General features: G+C 39.9%; 1 protein-coding gene and 1 long non-coding RNA gene across 4 annotated transcripts in view; one reads left to right on the top strand and one right to left on the bottom strand.

Annotated features, from left to right (window-relative positions):
- LOC122549222 (annexin A13-like) overlaps positions 1 to 19519 on the bottom strand; it is a 30230-nt gene that overhangs the window by 6878 nt on the left and 3833 nt on the right. For 2 of the 3 annotated variants that reach the window (XM_043688663.2, XM_087986218.1), the window contains exons 2-8: positions 17205 to 17280; positions 6847 to 6941; positions 6141 to 6311; positions 4930 to 4963; positions 2283 to 2362; positions 562 to 630; positions 20 to 121 (exon numbers count right to left, since the gene is read on the bottom strand). In XM_043688663.2, the coding sequence (XP_043544598.1) occupies positions 20 to 121; positions 562 to 630; positions 2283 to 2362; positions 4930 to 4963; positions 6141 to 6311; positions 6847 to 6941; positions 17205 to 17280 (627 nt within the window). Of the gene's footprint in view, positions 1 to 19; positions 122 to 561; positions 631 to 2282; positions 2363 to 4929; positions 4964 to 6140; positions 6312 to 6846; positions 6942 to 17204; positions 17281 to 18127; positions 18270 to 19519 lie in introns of those variants that run through there. The other variant, XM_087986219.1, reaches the window with a different exon arrangement.
- The window catches only part of LOC148150131 (uncharacterized), a 42818-nt gene that overhangs the window by 1890 nt on the left and 21409 nt on the right, over positions 1 to 19519 (top strand). The window contains exon 2 of the long non-coding RNA XR_015756947.1: positions 7835 to 8041. This is a non-coding gene — a long non-coding RNA (uncharacterized LOC148150131). The remainder of the gene's footprint in view (positions 1 to 7834; positions 8042 to 19519) is intronic.

Here is a 19519-nt window from a genome sequence, read left to right on the forward strand (position 1 = left end):
CACAGCAAATTATACTTACTGTTTCATAGGCTTTAAAAGTAGCTCTTAACTGCAAACAGTTCCTTTTCGTTAATACAGTATTAAATGCCAGTTCATCTGTGCCCCAGCGATTTTCGCCAGCCTGTGAATAATAATAAGTTTTTAATTTGAAAGTGATAGCTAATAATATCTTACCATAGATAGGGAGCAATAGTTTTAGTGTTAATATAATTTGCCTAGTAATCCAGAACTAAGGCTGACACTGTGGGCACATGAGCTCAAATTCACATGACAGCCAATGGAATTTAAATTCAATTATTCAATTGGAACTATAGTGTTAGTCTCAGTACTGGTGGTCATGGCAACTAATATCAATTGTTGTAACAAACAAGTCTGGTTCATCTGTGTCCACTGCAATTCCTTCCAGATCTAAGTACTGACCTACAGCATCCTGATTGACTCTTAACTGCATTCTTGAGGGTAATTATGGACAGACAACAACTTCTGCACTTGCCAGTGATACCCATATCCATGTAAAAAAGAAAGTCCATAAATTGTTTGGATTGTATTATGTTTATTTACCTCATATAGCTCTTTTGCATCTCGTTCAGCCAGGTTTACATTGACTTCAATTCCTTCATCTCTGTTAGCCTACATTTAGACAATTATCAACAATGTTAGCCAAGTTAATACTTTATATTAGCATATTTTTAAATGCACAATGCAGCTTTACTCTATACAGTTGGAATGATATGCAGATAAGGGTTGTTATATTGAATAATACAAGAAACATGTGGTCCGAGCAAATGGAACCAAAACATTAGAACCATTGTCTAATCTTCTTGCTGTGTCAGTAGGAACGTTGATTTCAACAATTTCAAGCCTTAATCATATCTTTTAATTACTGGCTGATTATCCAAGTATTATTCACATTCCAATTTGAATTGTCTCCTGTATCTTTTGATAGTGTCAGCCGTGGCTTTGTTGGTAACAATTTTACTTATCAGTCACAAAGTTCCAGTTTCAAGTCCTACTCTAGCAGTTAAGCAGAAAAGTGAGAGCTGTTACAGTACTGAGGGAATGCTGTATTGTCAGAGGTATTACTGTTTGGCTGAGAAGTTAAACTAAGGCCCTGCCACCAATTCAGGTGGATGTAGAAGATTTAATGCCATTATTCTGAAAGAGAGCAGGGGAATTACCCCTAGTACTCTGGTCAATATTCATCCATAAAGAAACATTGTAGTGCTAAGATGTTTTCAGAATCATTAAGTGACCTTTGGTGAAACTTTCACAAATTTCAACTCTTGATCAATCAGTATTGTTTTCTTCCTGTGGCCCCATTACCTTGGAATAATTCTGTTCTCAATTTTATTGGTTGTCTTACACACAAATTTTGAATATATTTTCCTCTTTGAAATGTTGTTTTGAACTTCTAATCTCTGTTGTATTCATTAGCTGTTTTCAGCCTTGGCACCTCTATATGTACAGTTTGGCAAAACAACCACAGAGAGCGATGAGGGAATGTGTTTTCTGGAGGTTGATGTTTCAGTTGGAATAATGTGATAGCCTCCTTAAGGCCCATGGAATTCACTAGTTAATGGCCTTGTGGAGCTTGTTGAGTATGTTCCCTTGGTAACAGGCAATGGCCTGCCCAACTGAAACTCATCAACTGAGCCCTAAGCAGATGTAGCAAGCATGATGGTACTGTCCCTACCCTCAGTCTATGTTCAAGTCCCACCTGTTCCAAATGCTGGTTAAAAAAAATTAATTAACTGACTAGCCTACGTATGCCTTGAGTATTGGTTCTATTTTAATGGTCAACAATAAATTATGCTCCTTTCCAGTCAGGTTTCCTGGGTTATTGTAAATATGCGGTCAAAAAATGTGATGAAAGTAGCTCAGTGGTAATTTTCAAAGGGGAATTGCATAAATATTTGAAAAGGGGAAAGAGCTGCAGTGCTGTTGGTCAGGAGCAGTGGGATTAATCGAATAGCGACATCAAATAGCTGGCATAAATATAATTGACTGAATGGCCTCCTTTGTGCAGTATAATTCCATGATTCTATATTATTGCTCTATATACATGTTTGTAGTGAAATTTCAGGGGTTCATTTTGATGGACCATTTTTGAATAATACAATTTATTTTAAAAAACAGAAATCTCTTTAATTTTATAGATTATTGTATTAGTTGAATCTTTAGCTTGTCAATTCTTTTACTATCAATTTGCACATTGAATGGAGCATTCATGACTTGAAATATATTTGTCAGAGCAGTGAGTTGGAAATGCTATTTGTACATACCTCAAGCAATGAGAGCAGCAATTTCCTCAGCGTGCCACTGATTTCACCTTGAACGTCAATTGTTAGATCATTTGAAAACACTGCCAGGAAAAAGGAGAAAGGGTTACCATGTGCAATACTGTTAAATATGATGTGAAATTATTAGTGTCACGGAGTCGTACAGCATGGATACAGACCTGTTAGTCCAACTCATCTGCACTGACCAGACATCCCAATCTGACGTAGTCCCACTTGCCAGCATTTGGCTCATATCCCTCTAAACCCCTCCTATTCATATACCCATCTCAATGCCAATTTGAAATGGAAGAAAAGGAATTATTGGTGCCCTTTCATCAGTAGATTCCCCCAAGCCATACCTAAGCTGAAATTGCTTCCTTTCTTGAATCTGTTTCTCCTCCCCTTATCATTACCTACATCTTCTTCCTTCTGGTACTTTAACAGCTTCCACTTTTGTGGCCCTAATCCTTTAGTGTACACTATAGATGTCTAATTCCTCTAAATCCGCATTTCCCACTAGGATGGTCTGACGGCTTTCCACTACTTCTTTAAAAGAGGTCCAACGGTCCTCACCCACTATCATCCTCCTCTATCTGCAAGAAATTGTTCTCACGTTGAACAAGTTCTCCTTGAACTCCACTTGCATCCTCCAAATAAAGGTATTGCTCTGGAAACCTAGCTGGATGACTGCCTTTTTGTGAGACATACAGAACATTTTTTTTCCGGTCTTGCTCAGGTGCACTCCCTCTTCTCTTTTTCCAGTATATTAATGACTATATCACTGCCATTTCCTGCTGAAATCTGGATCTGGAAAATTTACTTTGTTTCAAATTTACCCTCTTTCCTCCCTTTCACATGGTTCATCTCTGACTCCTCCTTTCCCTTCCTCAACTTCTCTGTCTCCATTTCTAGGGGTAGGCTATTGATCAATATCTACTATAATTCCACTGTTAACCACAGTCATCTTAACTACACTTCCTTACCACCCCATTTCCTGTAGACTCCGCTCTATTCTCCCAGTTTCTCTGTCCACATTGATATGGCTTTCTTGTCCTTGTATTGAAGATTTCTTGCATCACGATTGTCAAAACTCTAGAATATATCTGTCCCATTTCACACTGTTCTCTTCTCACCCCTTTCCGCCCCCCACTTAGATATATTAGAACAAGAAACCAAACATTTATCATAAGGTGAGTTTAAAGATGTTTCTCAGATGTGATGTTAAACTGAGTCCCTGTCTGCCTTTTTAGACGAATGTAAACAACTCTATGGCACGACTTTGAAGATTGCTTGCCCCTCAATGATCACACTCCGACTGGAGGTTGTGTTGTAAAATTACAAGTAGTCAATCACTTAAATAACATCGTCGCTATCACTGATATGAAACTTTTAATTCCATAATTACTCAATTAACTGAATCTGATTTGCAAACTGCTATGGTGGAATTGTGAACGCACATCTACAGATGTCAATGATTCACTAATCCAGCAATGTAACTATTGTACTATCACACTCAAATTCCCAGGGTACTGAAGGTACGCAGTGAACAGCTCAGACACTTAGACTTCTGCATTGAAACAGTGAAAATCCTTGGCTGTGGTTTAGCTCTGGTTTGCTAAAAGTTAGATGGTAAATGAAATATTGATGCAAGAGCTCATGCCATGATTGATACTCCAGAACTCCAAACCAGGAATATGCAGAGATCATTTGGCTGGAATTCCTCTTTAAATCAATGAGAAATTTAATTGGGCAATCGTGTAAAGCAGTCATTTTGTTCATTTTCACCCACCCACCAACTTTCCTAACATCCTGCTCCCAATCTGTTATCATCCCCTTCAAATCTAGAATACAGTAAAGAATCAAAAATTGGACATAGAACAGCATATCTGACTTCCAGAATCATCAAATGGTTACAGCATAGAAGACGATACCAATTCTCAAAAAGTGCAATTGTCTCACCTCCAAACTTTCCCATTAGCCCTGCAAGTATTTTCCATTAAAATAATTATCCAATTCTGTTTTTAAAATCATGATTGACTCTGTCTCTCAGGTATTCCACATGCTACCCAGTCACTGCATGGTCGCCTTTGGTTCTTTTACCATTCACCTTAAAAAGGTATCCTCTGTTTCTCAAGCCTTCTCTCAACGGGAACAGTTTCTTCTTCAACCTCAAATTACTTTGAACACTTCAATTAAATATCTTCTGAACCTTCTCTCCTCAAGATATCCTTGTAAGAGACAGGGACAGAAATAGTGGAACAAGAATAAACTATCTTGCCCCATAAATGCTGTGAAGTTTGGAGCCATTTGAACTTGTTTGCCCTTGTGCAGTAATACTGTTATTTGAAAGATGCAGGCAGCCTTGGCATTGGAAGCTTTGTGATTGCCAGAAATTCATTACTTTTGGTACAGCCTTACATGCATTTAGGGAAAAGATAGACAGCAGGCCATAGGATAATTGTGCACTATTATATACATAATATCCATTGAATCGAATAAAAAGAGTATCTTTCCCCTATACACTGAACAAAAAGAGATTAAAATTTGAAATAACATTTTAACATTTTAACAGAATTACATATAGTTCATTGTAATGTTATTACTTAATTAGTAAATGTAAGTGGCTTTCTTTTTTGAAAGTAACACTTACTTTGCTTGTATGCTTCTTTGATGGCTGTAATTTGCTGAAAAGGAATAATAATAGACTAATAATTATATCTTATAAGAGGTTTTGATTTCACGTAGCGTTTTTGATGAACAAAATAAAGACAGAAAATGTTGGAAACACACGGTAGGTCAGACAGTGTCTTGGAGGGCAGGAAAAGGAGCGATTAGCCATTGAGCCTGTCCCATACCATTCAATGAAACCGTGGCTGAACTGTTTGTAAACTCCAGCCAGCCACCTCTCTGAAGAGAGAAGCAAAGTTAAAATTTCAGGTTGATGCCTGAACAAGATCTGTTTGAAGTTAGAAGTGACCAGCTTTTGAGTTGATGCAAAGTCAGGGAAAGTTTGTTGGGTTTGGGGAATGGTGGTGTTCGTGTTTAGGAAGAGGGACATTGGTGCAGGAGAGGAAACAAGATGCATGCAGGGAAAATACAAAATGGTCTGTGATAAAGTAGAGGATGAGAGTAACAAAGCAGAAAAAGGGATGATGGTGCAAGGCAGAAGGAGGTGACAAAATTAACAAGAAAAAAAAGGCTCCAGAAAAGCAGTTACTGAAGATTCAAGAGCGAATAGATGCTATGGTTAAGAGCTGAAGGTATTAAATTCAGTGTTAAGTTGGATGTCTGTAAAGTGCCTAATTGAAAGATGGGGTCCTGTTTCTTGTGCTTACATTGAGCTAAAGACATAGAAGTCAGAATTGTAGTAAGGAGGAGAACTAAAGTGACAAACAATGTGAAGTTTTCAAACTGAACATGATGTTCAACAAAGGGCTTATGAATGTGAGGTTCTGTTTAGCGTTATTCATCTGATGGATTAGACTAGCAAAACACTGTAGATGCTGGAAGTCATACATAAGAACAGAAACTAGAAACTCTACACGGTTGGCAGTATCTCTGGTGAGATAATGAGCTTAAATGTCAAGTTCTACTGAATTCATTAAGGTAAGGTGGTGTAGGACGTGGGGTGTGGGGCTGTGTACTGGAATGGAAACGTTGCAAACTTATAGGTTTAAGAGCCAGGGAGTCCAAATTCAATTGCTTGCCAAGGAGCTAGCACAGGAAAAATGGACTGAATGATGCTCTTCTATGCTATATGATACTGTGTTGCAGGTCTTCATCTTTCCTGAAGTTTAATTGGAGTCACAATATATTCATAAATAAATATAACTTATTGATATAGTTCAAATTTAAGCATACTGAGTTGGCCCGTGTGCAAAGAATCTCAATGAGCAATTCTTCATTAGTTCCAGCTCCTTTCATTGCCTCCTTCAGCAACTTGGCATCGAATTCACAGGGAAGGTCTAGCATGGCCAAAATTGTCTTTTCTAAGCACCCGCTCAGATCTCCTTTTAGCACTTTTTCCATATCCTAGAGAAAAACAGGAAGAAAAATAGATATTCCACTGTGATTTTCCTCCTTCCAGGTTTCTTTGGGGAATATTAAATCACATTATTAACTTCCTAGTCCACCGGGTTATAACCATCATCTATGGATACATGAGTAGGTGGGCAATAAGCACTTGGACCTCCTCAGTTGGAAAGCAAGTTTTTAAATTCATTAATGGGATGTGTGATGTCCACTCACAAAGATCTTAAGAAGATGGCGGTGAGAGACCTTTCTATACTGGAGCAACCCATCTGCTTTAGGTACACCAATAGTGCTTTTAAGATTTGACCCAGCAATGAAAAAGTTTCAAATGCAATGAATGAACAAATTTGAATGAAATAGATTTTGATTTTGCACCATTTACTTCAATTGTGTAAAAATCTCCCCTTTAGATTTGGGCATAAAATTTGTGAAACAGGAGTGCACAGTTTAATGTGAAATTGCATTGGTTCAGCATCCATTTATCATGCTAGCAGTGTATTAAATTTCATTTCAGCCTTGTCACAATTGTACTTACTTTTCCATACAAAGCTCTGTATTTCTCTTTTATCTTTTGTCTCTGTGCTGTTGTACGATTTGCAAGGATTTTGATGATAGCAACTTCATCTGTTCCTAAAAGTAAAATAGCAAATCATGTGGATAAGTTAAATAGGGACACTAATTATAAATTATGTCATTCCACAGAACTAAGATTCAGGGATTGTACAATTGAGATGATTAAGGGATTTTATAGGGTAGAGAACATAAAACTTAAGAACGGTGGGGTGGCACTGTGGTTCAGTGGTTAGCACTGCTGTCTCACAGCGCCAGGGACCCAGGGATGATTCCAGCCTTGGGCGACTGTCTGTGTGGAGTTTGTACATGCTCCCCATGTCTGTGTGGGTTTCCTTCAGTTGTTCTGGTTTCCTCCCACAGTCCAAAGATGTGCAAGTTAGGTGAATTGGCCACGCTAAATTGCCCATAGTTTTCGGGGTGTGTAGATTAGGTGCATTGTCAGGAGAAATGTAAAGTAATAATGTAGGGGTATGGGTCTGGGTGGGTTACTCTATGGAGGGTCGGTGTGGACTTGTTGAGCCAAATGATCTGTTTCCACACTTCGAGGATTCAAAATTCTAAACATACGAAATAGGAGCAAGATTAAGCCATTCAGCACTATAAACCTGCTCAAACATGGAACAAATTAATGGTTGATCATATATCCAACTATACCTCCTCATATTATCTCTAAATCCTTTAACTCCCCCAGTTACAAGCCTCTGAGTTGAATATACTCAGTTACTGAGAATCCATAGCTCTAGGGGATAAAGAATTCCAAGTATTCATAACCCTCTGAGTGAAAACATTTCTCTTCCTCACAGTCCTAAATGATTGACCTTTTATCCGGTGACTGCCCTTGTGTTCTAGAATCCTCAACTTCGGGACATTTCCTCAACATCCACCCCTTCAAACCTCTTAAGATTTCTTTTTGTTTCAATTAGATAACTTCACATTCTTCTAAATTCCAGGGCACATTGACCTAATTTACTCAAGACTGAGAGAATCTATTGCCTCAACTGAGAAGAGTCCACTACAAGAAGACAAATTCTTAAGATTAAATCCAGATCCAGGAGTGACACCAGAAAGTATCTCTTTCATTCTATGAGTTATGGAAATCTCGAACTGTCTCCCCAAAAAAATATTGAGGCTGGGAATGAACTGAAATTTTAAAAACGGTGAGTGATAGATCTTGTTAAGTAAGTGTATTAAGAGTTACAAAGCCAAGGTGGCTAATTGGAGTTAAGACTAGCCATGACCTCATAAATAGTAGAGAACAGAATTGAGAGGCAGAATGACATCCTCCTATTTCTGAACTCCTAATTACTCTGTTTTATAGCTTTACAAAATAAAATATTCAGCTTCCAACCTGTCAGGATATTCTGCACCACTGGGCGGCACGTTGGCACAGTGGTTAGCACTGCTGCCTCACAGCGCCTGAGACCCGGGTTCAATTCCCGCCTCAGGCGACTGACTGTGTGGAGTTTGCACGTTCTCCCCGTGTCTGCGTGGGTTTCCTCCGGGTGCTCCAGTTTCCTCCCACAGTCCAAAGATGTGCAGGGTCAGGTGAATTGGCCATGCTAAATTGCCCGTAGTGTTAGGTAAGGGGTAAATGTAGGGGTATGGGTGGGTTGCGCTTTGGCGGGTCGGTGTGGACTTGTTGGGCCGAAGGGCCTGTTTCCACACTGTAAGTAATCTAATTCAAAAAAAAATCTAATTCAACCAATACACAAAATTTATTATCAAAATAAATATTCATATTTAAGACTTTTGTGGCTGATTGACATACAGTACATTAATTAACGGAGCATGATCATTGAGAATGGTCTTGATGAAATCAGTAACCTTAAATTTTATGCTAATGTACAGTACGTTAGAGTATTCTGAAGACATTTACATCCATCAGAATCCACCACAGCTTCACTTACATCATCAGTGTAGTGAGCTGTTGAGGAAAGGGACAAACAGAGAGATGGGGGTGCTCTGTACCAGGGAGATGAGGAGGATTGCAGTCAAAACACTGACAACATGGCTGCTTATGTTTTGGGTCAGATATCTTGGCTAGGGAAGAGATGTTCCTGAAGAAGGGCTTATGCCCGAAACGTCGATTCTCCTGTTCCTTGGATGCTGCCTGACCTGCTGCGCTTTTCCAGCAACACATTTTCAGAAGAGATGTTCAGGCCCATAGAGATGATGCACAGAGATGTGTAAATGGGCATGATGAAGTTTTGAGAGGGAGAGACAGACATTCACAAAATGGATGAACAAACATCTCATAACTTAAGATTATGAAAATTCATGTTTCAAGACTCCCAGAGACTGGGATGAATGTAACATGGTACTGCACTGTGGTGACATGATGTTTTACATTGATCACTGTTTGAGTTCAATTTCTTCAGGGTTTTATTTTTTGATCAGTGCAAATTTCAGTGATTATGTAATTTTTCATTTTCATTATTAATTATTCACTTGTATGTAACTTTTGATGCACAGGCAATGTATCCACAACAAATTTCCAAATAGGCAATAAAGTATAAGTTGAATGGAACTAAAATTAAAGGTAGGTAAGTTTAGAATATTTTGTAAGGGCACTTTATTCAATCAAGATCGATAAATTGTGAAATGCACTGACAACAACAACTTAAAATTATACAGTGCCTTTAGCACAGCAAAACATCCTGAGATGTCCAGCAACTGTTTAACGAAACAGAATTGATGCTGAGCCAAAAAAAGGAGAAATTAATTAGAACCATTGATCAAAATCTTGGTCAGAGACTGTCTTAAATGAGGAGACAGAGGTAGAGAATCAGAAATATTCAACATCAACAACATGCATTATATAGCACCTTCAATGTAGTAAATCATTTTAGGGTCAATGCTGTATAAACATTTGACACTAATCCATGTATAATCTAACAGTAGCATTTTGAGAGTGTTTTCAAAGAAGAGAGGAAAGCTGAGATGTCGAAAGGTTTGGGAGGAACCGAGGGTTGTGAGGGGGTCAGATTCCAGATCTTAGGGCCTTGATAGCTAGAGACATGAAATTCATGATAGAGCAATGAACATTAGTGATATACAGGAGACCAGAATTAGAGGAATTCACCAAAGAAGATAACAGAGACAGAAAATATTGGTATTATTCAGAATGTGTTTATTCTTCCCAGTGAGACCTTACAGGAAGCAAGTGACAGGGACCATGATAGGATGGATAATAAAAGCATGTTTCTGGTCATGAGAGGCTTGAACTAGGGGTACAGTTTGAAAATCAGGAATGTACAATATAAAACAGAGGAAGTTTTTTTTTCCCTTAGACTGTCATGATTCTTTGAACTTCTCATCCACATAGAGCATTGGAGGCAGATTCATTGAATGATTTTAAGACAGAGATAGATAGATTTTTGATTATCAAAGGAGTAAATGGTATTCAGAACAGGCAGAATGTGAAGTTGAGGCTGCAGTCATACCAGTTATGCTGTTGTTGAAAGACTGAGTAGTCTAGTTCAGTTTAATGGCCTACTCTTGCTCTTAAATTATAGCAATGTAATTGGAAGGGAAACCAGAAGTATTGTTTTTAAACTTTTATAAATGGCTTTCAGGTTCCCACATATTTTAGGAAATGACTGAAGAAGGGAATGGAAACAGAAAGTGTTGGAGAAACACAGTAGCTCTGGCAGCATCCACACAGTGGAAAAAAAAGTTAATCTTTTGAGGTCACTGACCCTTCATCATGTGACAAAATATGTTTCAGATTTCCAGCATCCAAGGCTCTTTGTGTTTGTTTTAGGAAATGTAAAGTTTATTTCCGTTTAGAGCTTTGTTAAACAAAAATGCCCAGGAACAGTAAAACCCTAACTGTTAAGAGACTTGTTTGATAGCCTCATGATATTGATAAACCACAGCTTTTATCTAAGTTATTCCAACTAAGGTGCTTATGTACCGATAGTCAAGAATGATGCATATATTTTTTCATGGTTTAGGAAGATATGAAAATATATTTGCAATAAACTGGATTAGCAACACGCACCATTGCTGACCTCTATTGTTCATTAAGCAAAGTACAACTGCGGTTTCTTCCTCAAGCTGTCTTGACATTGTGAAACAACAAACTTGTGTAATACCATTGCGGACGTATGAACTATGTCTGCTAATGTTGAGAGGGGTTTGGCTTTTGTTTCAATTCAATAAATGAAATAGTTGCATTTATATAGCATATTTCATGATCTCATATTGTCCAAAGTGTTTTATAGCCGATGACACATATTTGAATTACACTCATTGTTATAATACAGGAAGTTTGCTGGTCAATTTGTTCACAGCAAGATTCCTCAAACAGCAATGAAATAAATGATAATCTGCTGTGGTGACGTTAGTTCAGGGATAAAAATTAGTCAGAACATCAGGAAGAACTCTGCTTTAAATATTGAATCCTATAAACTAAAGCCCTCTCAGATGGTTTTAACACCAGGTCCAACAAAGGGCAACTCTTACAGCACAGCACTTCGTCAATACTGCACCCCGGATGTGCTAGCCGAGGTAATATGCTCAAATCTCTGGAATGTTATTACAAACCCATCTCCTTCTGAATCAGAGGCAAGAGTGCTCCCACTGAACCATGACTGACACTTTTCATAAGTGGCAAGGTTGAAAATATATAGTTAAAAATATATGTCTCCTTGTAAGCGTTCGTTCTTTTTGCTATTGTAGTGAGTGACACAGGTTTAGAGTTGAGAATACTGGGGTGGCCTTTTATCACCTTGAACAGACAGGAAATTACAATACAGATCGCTGTTTGTTTTTAACAGGGCATATGTAAAATGGGTCAGGTTAGGGTTAGGGTTAGCTAAACCACTCCAGGGCTGACCACTCCCACACCAGGTGGGTGGGTGCTAAACTCAGCTGCTTTCAATAGCTGTAGATATTACAGGGACAATATTATAAATATTTGTTTTTATTACACATTGTGTGATGTGAAGAGGAGGCTCGAAATAAAATAATGCAGTGTGACCCCATTTTAATGCCTCAGTCTAGATGTCACTCCAGAGTCAAAGAGTCATAGAGTCATAGAGCACGGAAACATACCCTTTGGTCCAACATGTCCATGCTGACCAGATATCCTAAACTAATCTAACCCCATTTGCCAGCATTTGGCCCATGTGCCTCTGAACCATTCCTATTCATATTCCCATCCAGATGCTTATTAAATGTCATAATTGTACCAGCCTCCACTACTTCCTCTGGCAGCTCATTCCCACACGTATTACCCTCGGTGTGAAAATGTTGCCTCTTAGGTCCCTTTTAAATCTTCCCCTCTCACCTTAAATCGATGCTCTCCAATTTTGGACTCACCCACCATGACGAAAAGACCTTATCTATTTACCCTATCCATGCCCCTCATGATTTTATAAACCTCTATAAGGTCACCCCTCAGCTTCCGACACTCCAGGTAAAACAGCCCCAGTCTATTCAGGCCCCCCCGTATAGCTCAAACCCTCCAAATCTGGCAACATCCTTGCAAATCATTTCTGAATACTTTCAAGTTTCACAACATCCTTACTGTAGCAGGGAGACCAGAAATGAATGGAGTACTCCAAAAGTGGCCGAAACAATATCATGTACAGCTGCAACATGACCTCCCATCTCCTAGACTCAATGCACTGACTAATAAAAGCAAGCATACCAAACACCTATCTACCTGTGACTCCACTTTTAAGGAGCTATGAACCTGCACTGCAAGGTCTTTTTGTTCAGGAACACTCCCCAGGACCTTACCATTAAGTGCATAAGTCCTGCCCTGTTTTGCCTTTCCAAAATGCAGGACCTCACAATTATCTAAATTAAACTCCACTTGCCACTCCTTGTCCCATTGGCTCATCTGATCAAGATCCCGTTGTACTCTGAGGTAACCTTCTTCGCTGTCTACTACATCTCCAATTTTGGTGTCATCTACAAACTTACTAACTATACCTCCTACGTTCACATTCAAATCATTTATATAAATTACAAAAAGCAGTCGACCCAGCAGTGATTGAGTAAAATTTTGGACAGGTAAGAGAGTTGGTGAGAGCTGGGAGATGAGCAGCTTCAGTTGTTGAGCAGGAGGGGCAGGAGGACAAACTAAAATACAAGCTCTTGATGCAACACCAATCATACCTCAAAGTGTAGTACATTGGGCTGTATCCAACAACAAAGATATAGAGATGCTGATGTTGCACTGGTGTGGACAAAGTCAGATGTCACATGACATCAGGTTATCATCCATCAGGCTTATTTAAAATCACAAGCTTTTGGAGCGCTGCTCCTTCATCAGGTGAAGACTATAACCTGGTGGCATGTAATATCTGTCTTTGTCTACCAACAAAAGCAAAGCAAGGATTTAAAAGAGCTTCAAAACATGTTAGAATTCAGACTGATCAACACTGCAGACATTGCTGCTTCAGAGTTCATGATGGCATCAGTGGTGGACAAGTTGTTGGAGGGAGTCCTGAGGGACAGGATCTAAATGTATTTAGAAAAGCATGGACTGATTATGGATAGTCAACATGGCTTTGTGCATGGGAAATGTGTCTCATAAACTTGAACTGAGTTTTTTGATGGAGTAATGAAGAGGACTGATGAGAGCAGAGAGGTGGATGTGATCTATATGGATTTCAGTAAGGCACTCGAAAAAATTCCTCAAGGTAGACCGGTTAGCAAGATTAGATCACATGGAATACAGGGAGAACTAGCCATTTGGATACAGAACTAGCTTGAAGGTGGAAAACAGAGGGTGGTGGTGGAGGGTTCAGACTGGAGACCTGTGACTAATGGTGTGCCACAAGGATTGGTCCACTACTTTTCATTATTTATGTAAATGATTTGAATGTGAACTTAGGAGGTATAGTTAGTAAGTTTGCAGATGACAGCAAAATTGGAAGTGTAGTCAACAGTGAAGAAGGTTACCTCAGAATACAATGGGATCTTGATCAGATGGGCCAAGGGGCCGAGGAGTAGCAGATGGAGTTTAATTTAGTCAAACGTGAGGTGCTGCATTTTGGAAAGGCAAATCAGACCTTACCATCCGACACTTAATCCGGCACGCTGGCACAGTGGTTAGCACTGCTGCCTCACAGCACCAGAGACCCGGGTTCAATTCCTGACAGGCGACTGACTGTGTGGAGTTTGCACATTCTCCCCGTGTCTGTGTGGGTTTCCTCCGGGTGCTCCGGTTTCCTCCCACAGTCCAAAGATGTGCGGGGCAGGTGAATTGGCCATGCTAAATTGCCCGTAGTGTTGGGTTAAAGGGGTAAATGTAGGGGTATGGGTGGGTTGCGCTTCGGCGTGGACTTGTTGGGCCGAAGGGCCTGTTTCCACACTGTAAGTAATCTAATCTAATCTAATCTAATCAGACCTTACCATCCGACACTTAATGGTAAGGTCCGAGGGAGTGTTGCTGAACAAAGAATCCTTGGAGTTCAGGTTCATAGTTCCTTGGAAGTGGAATCGCAGGTAGATAGGATAGTGAAGAAGGCTTTTGGTATGCTTTCTTTTATTGATCAGAGCATTGAGTATAGGAGTTGGGAGGTCATGTTGCGGCTGTACAGGACATTGTTCAGGCCACCTTTGGAATATTGTGTGCAATTCTGATCTCTGTTCTGTCGGAAGGATGTTGTGAAACTTAAAAGTGTTCAGAAAAGTTCTACAGGGATATTGCCAGGTTTGAAAGGTTTGAGCTATAGAGAGAGGCTGAAATGGCTGGAGCAGTTTTCCCTGGAGTGTCGGAGGCTGAGGGGTGACCTTATAAAGGTTTATAAAATTATGAGGGATATGGATAGAGTAAATAGACAAGGTCTTTTCTGTGGGGTGGGGGAGTCCAGAACTAGAGGGCATAGGTTTACAGTGAGAGGGGGGAAAAAATTAAAAGGGACCTGAGGGGCAACTTTTTCACGCAGAGGGTGGTGCGTGTATGGAATGAGCTGCCAGAGGAGTGAGTGGAGGCTGGTACAATTGTTACATTTGAAAGGCATCTGGATGGGTATATAAATAGGGAGTGTCTAAGGGGAAATTGCTGACATATGGGACTAGATTAATTTAGGATATCTGGTCAGCATAGACAAGTTGGACCAAAGAGTCTGCTTCCATTCTGTACATCTCTATGACTTTATGACTCTATCCCAAAATCTTATCTTGTGATTCGAGGGAAACCCTGTCATAAGATCTCTTGGCACAGAAGGAGGCCATTTAGCCTATGTACCCATGCTTGCTCTTTGAAACTACAAGTCATGTAATCCCACGCCCTCCAATCATTCCCCACATAACCCTGCAAATTAATCCTCAAGTATGTGTCTGATGACTCTATTCAAGTACCATGTTACAAATCTTAACAGCCCTCCTCTGTTCCCCTTAAATTCTTTTGTCAGTTATTTAAACTATGACATCCAGTTCCACGCCAACTTGCTGAGAGAAACAGACAGTCCCCATTCACTCCTTCTATCAATTCCCTTATCTTTGATACCAATGTTAAACTGTCACCTGGAATTTCTTCCACTGAGATCATTAAACAAAAATCTGTGGTCTCTGTCTTTAATATTTTTTATCTGGTTCTTCTGCAATGAGATTTGGAATTGGAGGCATCTGCTCGAAGTGCCTCAATAAGTTTTGCAATGATTCTCTGGGTGTGCATTCCTATCAAGTGAGGCATTTGGTTTTAACTGCCAGGGTGAAAGGAAATCCACTGATGATTGAAGTAACAATGGACTACAAATATGACATATTCAAGCATACATTTGATGCTGTAGCTAATACAACCCAAAGAAATGTTGGCTGGAAAGTGGAACTGTTTTTTTGGGCATGCTTTGATCTGTTTGCCTGCAATGCCTCAATCTCATGAAGTGTAACCCAGATCCACACTGCAGCTCTCCAAATTACTAGCAACAAAGTACTGGTGATGAGATCCTTATCCACTCCCAGTAAAACAAAGCTAGAGTGCTGGAGAAATCTGCTTGCCTGCCATGTTTCCTAATTAAGAACAATTGCTTCATTACCTGTATGGTGATTGGAGTTATTCTAAACACAGTGACATAGAGAGAGGAGGAGGCTATTTAGTCTTTCCAAACTGTACCATCATTCAGTGAGAGCATGGGTGATCTATGCCTTAACTCAAGACAACTGCAATGTCTCAGACTTCACAAAAATCTATCAATCTCGATTTAAAATGAAAATTGATCAAGCATCACTTGCTGTTGGAGGAAGATAGTTCCAAATTTCTCACAGTTACTTTATGTGGAGAAATGTTTCCTCTGGTTGAATTTCATGGCTTGAGGTGGGGAAAGGGAGAGATTGAGGTTGGGGTGGGGGTAGCATGTTGCTTGTGCCACTGTTGCAAGAGTTGGCCAATAGTTGACAGACCTAAGAAGTGCCCACCCAGAAGCAATAATGCATTGTCAGCCGGCTAAATGGGCAGAGAGTGGCATGCACCTTCCTTGGTTTGAGCAAGTCTTGCCCTTGACAGCCACCAGCTCTAGCAGTCCCCAATAGTGGTGGGTGTTGTTGGGACTGTATCCAAGATAATGTATGCAGAGTTTTGTTGGACTTCAGAGCGGGATTAGTCAAAGGCAATTAAGGTAGGGCAGGGTCATGCAGCCTAAGGAGGCAGGATGATGGCAGCTGGGAGGAAAATGGCATGGAGGCCAGGTGATGAGGATCAAAGAGATTCCTAGAGGTACCCTTCTCAATGCTGTGAGTCCTTCCATCCTGCCTTTCCAAAACCATTTTTCACAAACAGGCTCCCTCCCACCTGCCCGTGTCCACCACGTAATGGCATGAGAAGCATAGGAACGGAGTCAATGGTTTGGCTCAAGCTCAATTGCCCATTCATTTATTTTTAGAAAATGGTAGACAGGCTGTCAATTTCAATCACTTTATCGCCACTGTATTATGGGGATGAGTGGAGAAGCAACGGGCTTATTATCCCTTGTATTATCTATTCTACCACCTGCCAAAAACATGCCTGGCACATTTAGGATGCATAACCTAGCCCCCAATTTCATTCCTGAAAGATTTGGCTGTAAATTAGAGAACTGTATCGCTTTATTGTGGATTTGACACTTGAATTGGCGGGGGGGGGAGAGCAGATAGTTCTTGGAAGTATGTTTCTTCTTTCTACAGAATCAGAAATGCCATATCTCTTTATTAGTGTACCTCTAGCTGAAAGTCTTTAATCCCAATAGAGTCTCAATAAAGACTCTCCACAGTTAAACTTCAGCTTTCTTAAAAATAAAATTCTAATCTGTAAATGATCGCAAAGCATTAGATGTCAGCTAAATTCAATAAAAGTTTAATGTCCAATTTTAAAGGGTTGATTACCTGCTCCCTTGCAAGCTTTTTTTATCTTCTTGGCATCTCCCTCTTCACTGAAATGCACATGATATTGAATTCCTGGCTGCGTAATGAAATATACATTATTAATAATTGAACACACATTTTACTTAGACACAAGGCATGGTATAATTATAGCTCAAAGGATAACTTTCAATCATCCCACTATTTCCTAATTCGCACAAACCTCCATTCATTCATCATCTCCCTATGTGTGTGAACCTACATTGACTCACAATCTGGCAATGCTTTAATTTTAAATTGTTAGTGTGTGTTTTTAAATCTGTTTATGGCCCCCTGTCTCCACTACACTGTAATCTCCTCCTGCCCCATAATCCTATAATTCATCATTTGCTACTGCTCCCAATTCAATTTCCTTAAAATGTTGAACATAGAAACTCTGTTACATTATTCCCCATTCACACTAGAATGGTACAAACAGGTAAAATGGAAATTACTGAACATCAACAGATAAGGACAGAATGGCATTAATTTTTCAGTTATTGTACATAAAATTTATAGCACAGGACCAGGCCATTTTTTCCAAACAGCCATGCTTTACTTGACTCACCTCTCTTCCTAAATACACTTCACCCCATCAGTATATCCTTGTATTAATTTCTCCCTCATATATTTATCTAATTTCTCCATAAAGACATCTATATTATTTGATTCAAGCAGGCCTAGTAGTTTCAAATTCCATGTTCTCACTGCTCTTTGTGTATAGGTGTTTTTCGTGAATTCGTTGTTGAATTTATTGGTAACAGTCTTATACGTATGACCCCTAGTTTTGCAAGAGGAAACATAGCTAGAAATTTGGGTCCGTGTTTTTGCAGAGGCCACCACTTGTACTATGTATGTGCTTGTTTGGATCAATCTGGTTGTGTGCACGTTTGGTGCACCCATCTCACCTGATTGATTGGAGCAGGGCTGAGCATGTCTCTCACTGTTGTTTTCTTCTTAATACTGTTGGCTGTCTTTGCATTCAGCTGAGCCCAAATGGTTCACATTCCCATGATGCAGAATCCTGCTCTACATAAGTTAAGTGCCAGGGACTGATGCCAGCTGAGTGATAAGAACGTAGTGCATTCAGTACAGTGACAGCTGTGTAGTAGGTTAGATATGCTGCATGAAGATGTATTCGTTGACCTTGACTATCCATGTGAGGTAACTGGATTTCTTGTAGCACTGCTGCAGTTCCCTTCCACGGGTGATTTTTGAGCACTTTCTGGCCCCCAGTGGAAACAGGGTGTTAATCCTCTTGCCCACTTCAATCTCTGCTTGCCTTCTCTTTTAGCACAGACTGATAGCCAAGCAGCTTCTCATGTTTCACAGCAAAGGACAGTCAAAAGGGAAAATGGACTGGCCCATAATTGGTCAGGAAAGGTGGTGAGAAATCCCATATGAGTAAGTAGGAAGCAGAAGAGCAAGAAAGATTAGTAGTCTGGGGGAATGGGGATGAGGGAAGATGCTGCAGGCAATACAGAAAATGGTAGGCCACACCATGATGGGAAATGGGTTCAATAGTAGAGCTACAGTGAGTTTGAGGTCACAGAGAGAATATGGTGACACTTACCTTTGCAGACTGCAGAAGATCATTAACCTGCCCATTCACCAGAGTGTGGACACTATACTGATCTGGGTGGCTATTCAGACTAGGCTAGCAATGTTTGTCGCAATGCACAGTTACTGCTTCTGAACATACATTAGTCAAAAGCAGCACTAGAGGCATAGTACATACTTTATGAAGTGAGCTGTGTGAAACTCAGTGAGAAAAATCTGGAGAGCCTTTGGAAGGAAACCATCCATAAAAATCCCTGAAGTTGACAGTCAAATTCTGGGAAAAATTCAGCACCTCATTTCTGAACAAAAGCTACTGGATTCCCTGATGAATGTAGAAGCAGCCAGTCGTCTCAAAAAGAGGACCACTGCATGGGACCCTCTTAATCAGGCTCTGAAGCCATTCAGATGAGGTAGGTGCCCCAAATTTGTATGGATCTGACCTCTGCACCCAGAAAAAATTGGCACCTGAATTTCCATCCTCTGTTTATCAGCCATTGACCTATATCAATAATAATGAGGTCCTTGTAATTTTTTGCACTTCTCCCAGGCCTCCAGATCCATATCCTTTATGTACAATGGTGCCCAGAACCGTGCACAGTCCAGAAAAAAATACAAATAGTTGGACATCCTCTTTGAACCCAATTGTACTGATAATGATCACATTTCCAAACCATAGTCTAAAATATGAACATGAGTGCACAACCTTTAATTGCTTAATAACATAGTCAGCTCCTTATCTT

The sequence above is a fragment of the Chiloscyllium plagiosum genome, unplaced genomic scaffold (genome assembly GCF_037043375.1).
Source record: "Chiloscyllium plagiosum isolate Xiang-an unplaced genomic scaffold, Cpla_swu_hap1 HiC_scaffold_4, whole genome shotgun sequence".
NCBI lineage: Eukaryota > Metazoa > Chordata > Chondrichthyes > Orectolobiformes > Hemiscylliidae > Chiloscyllium > Chiloscyllium plagiosum.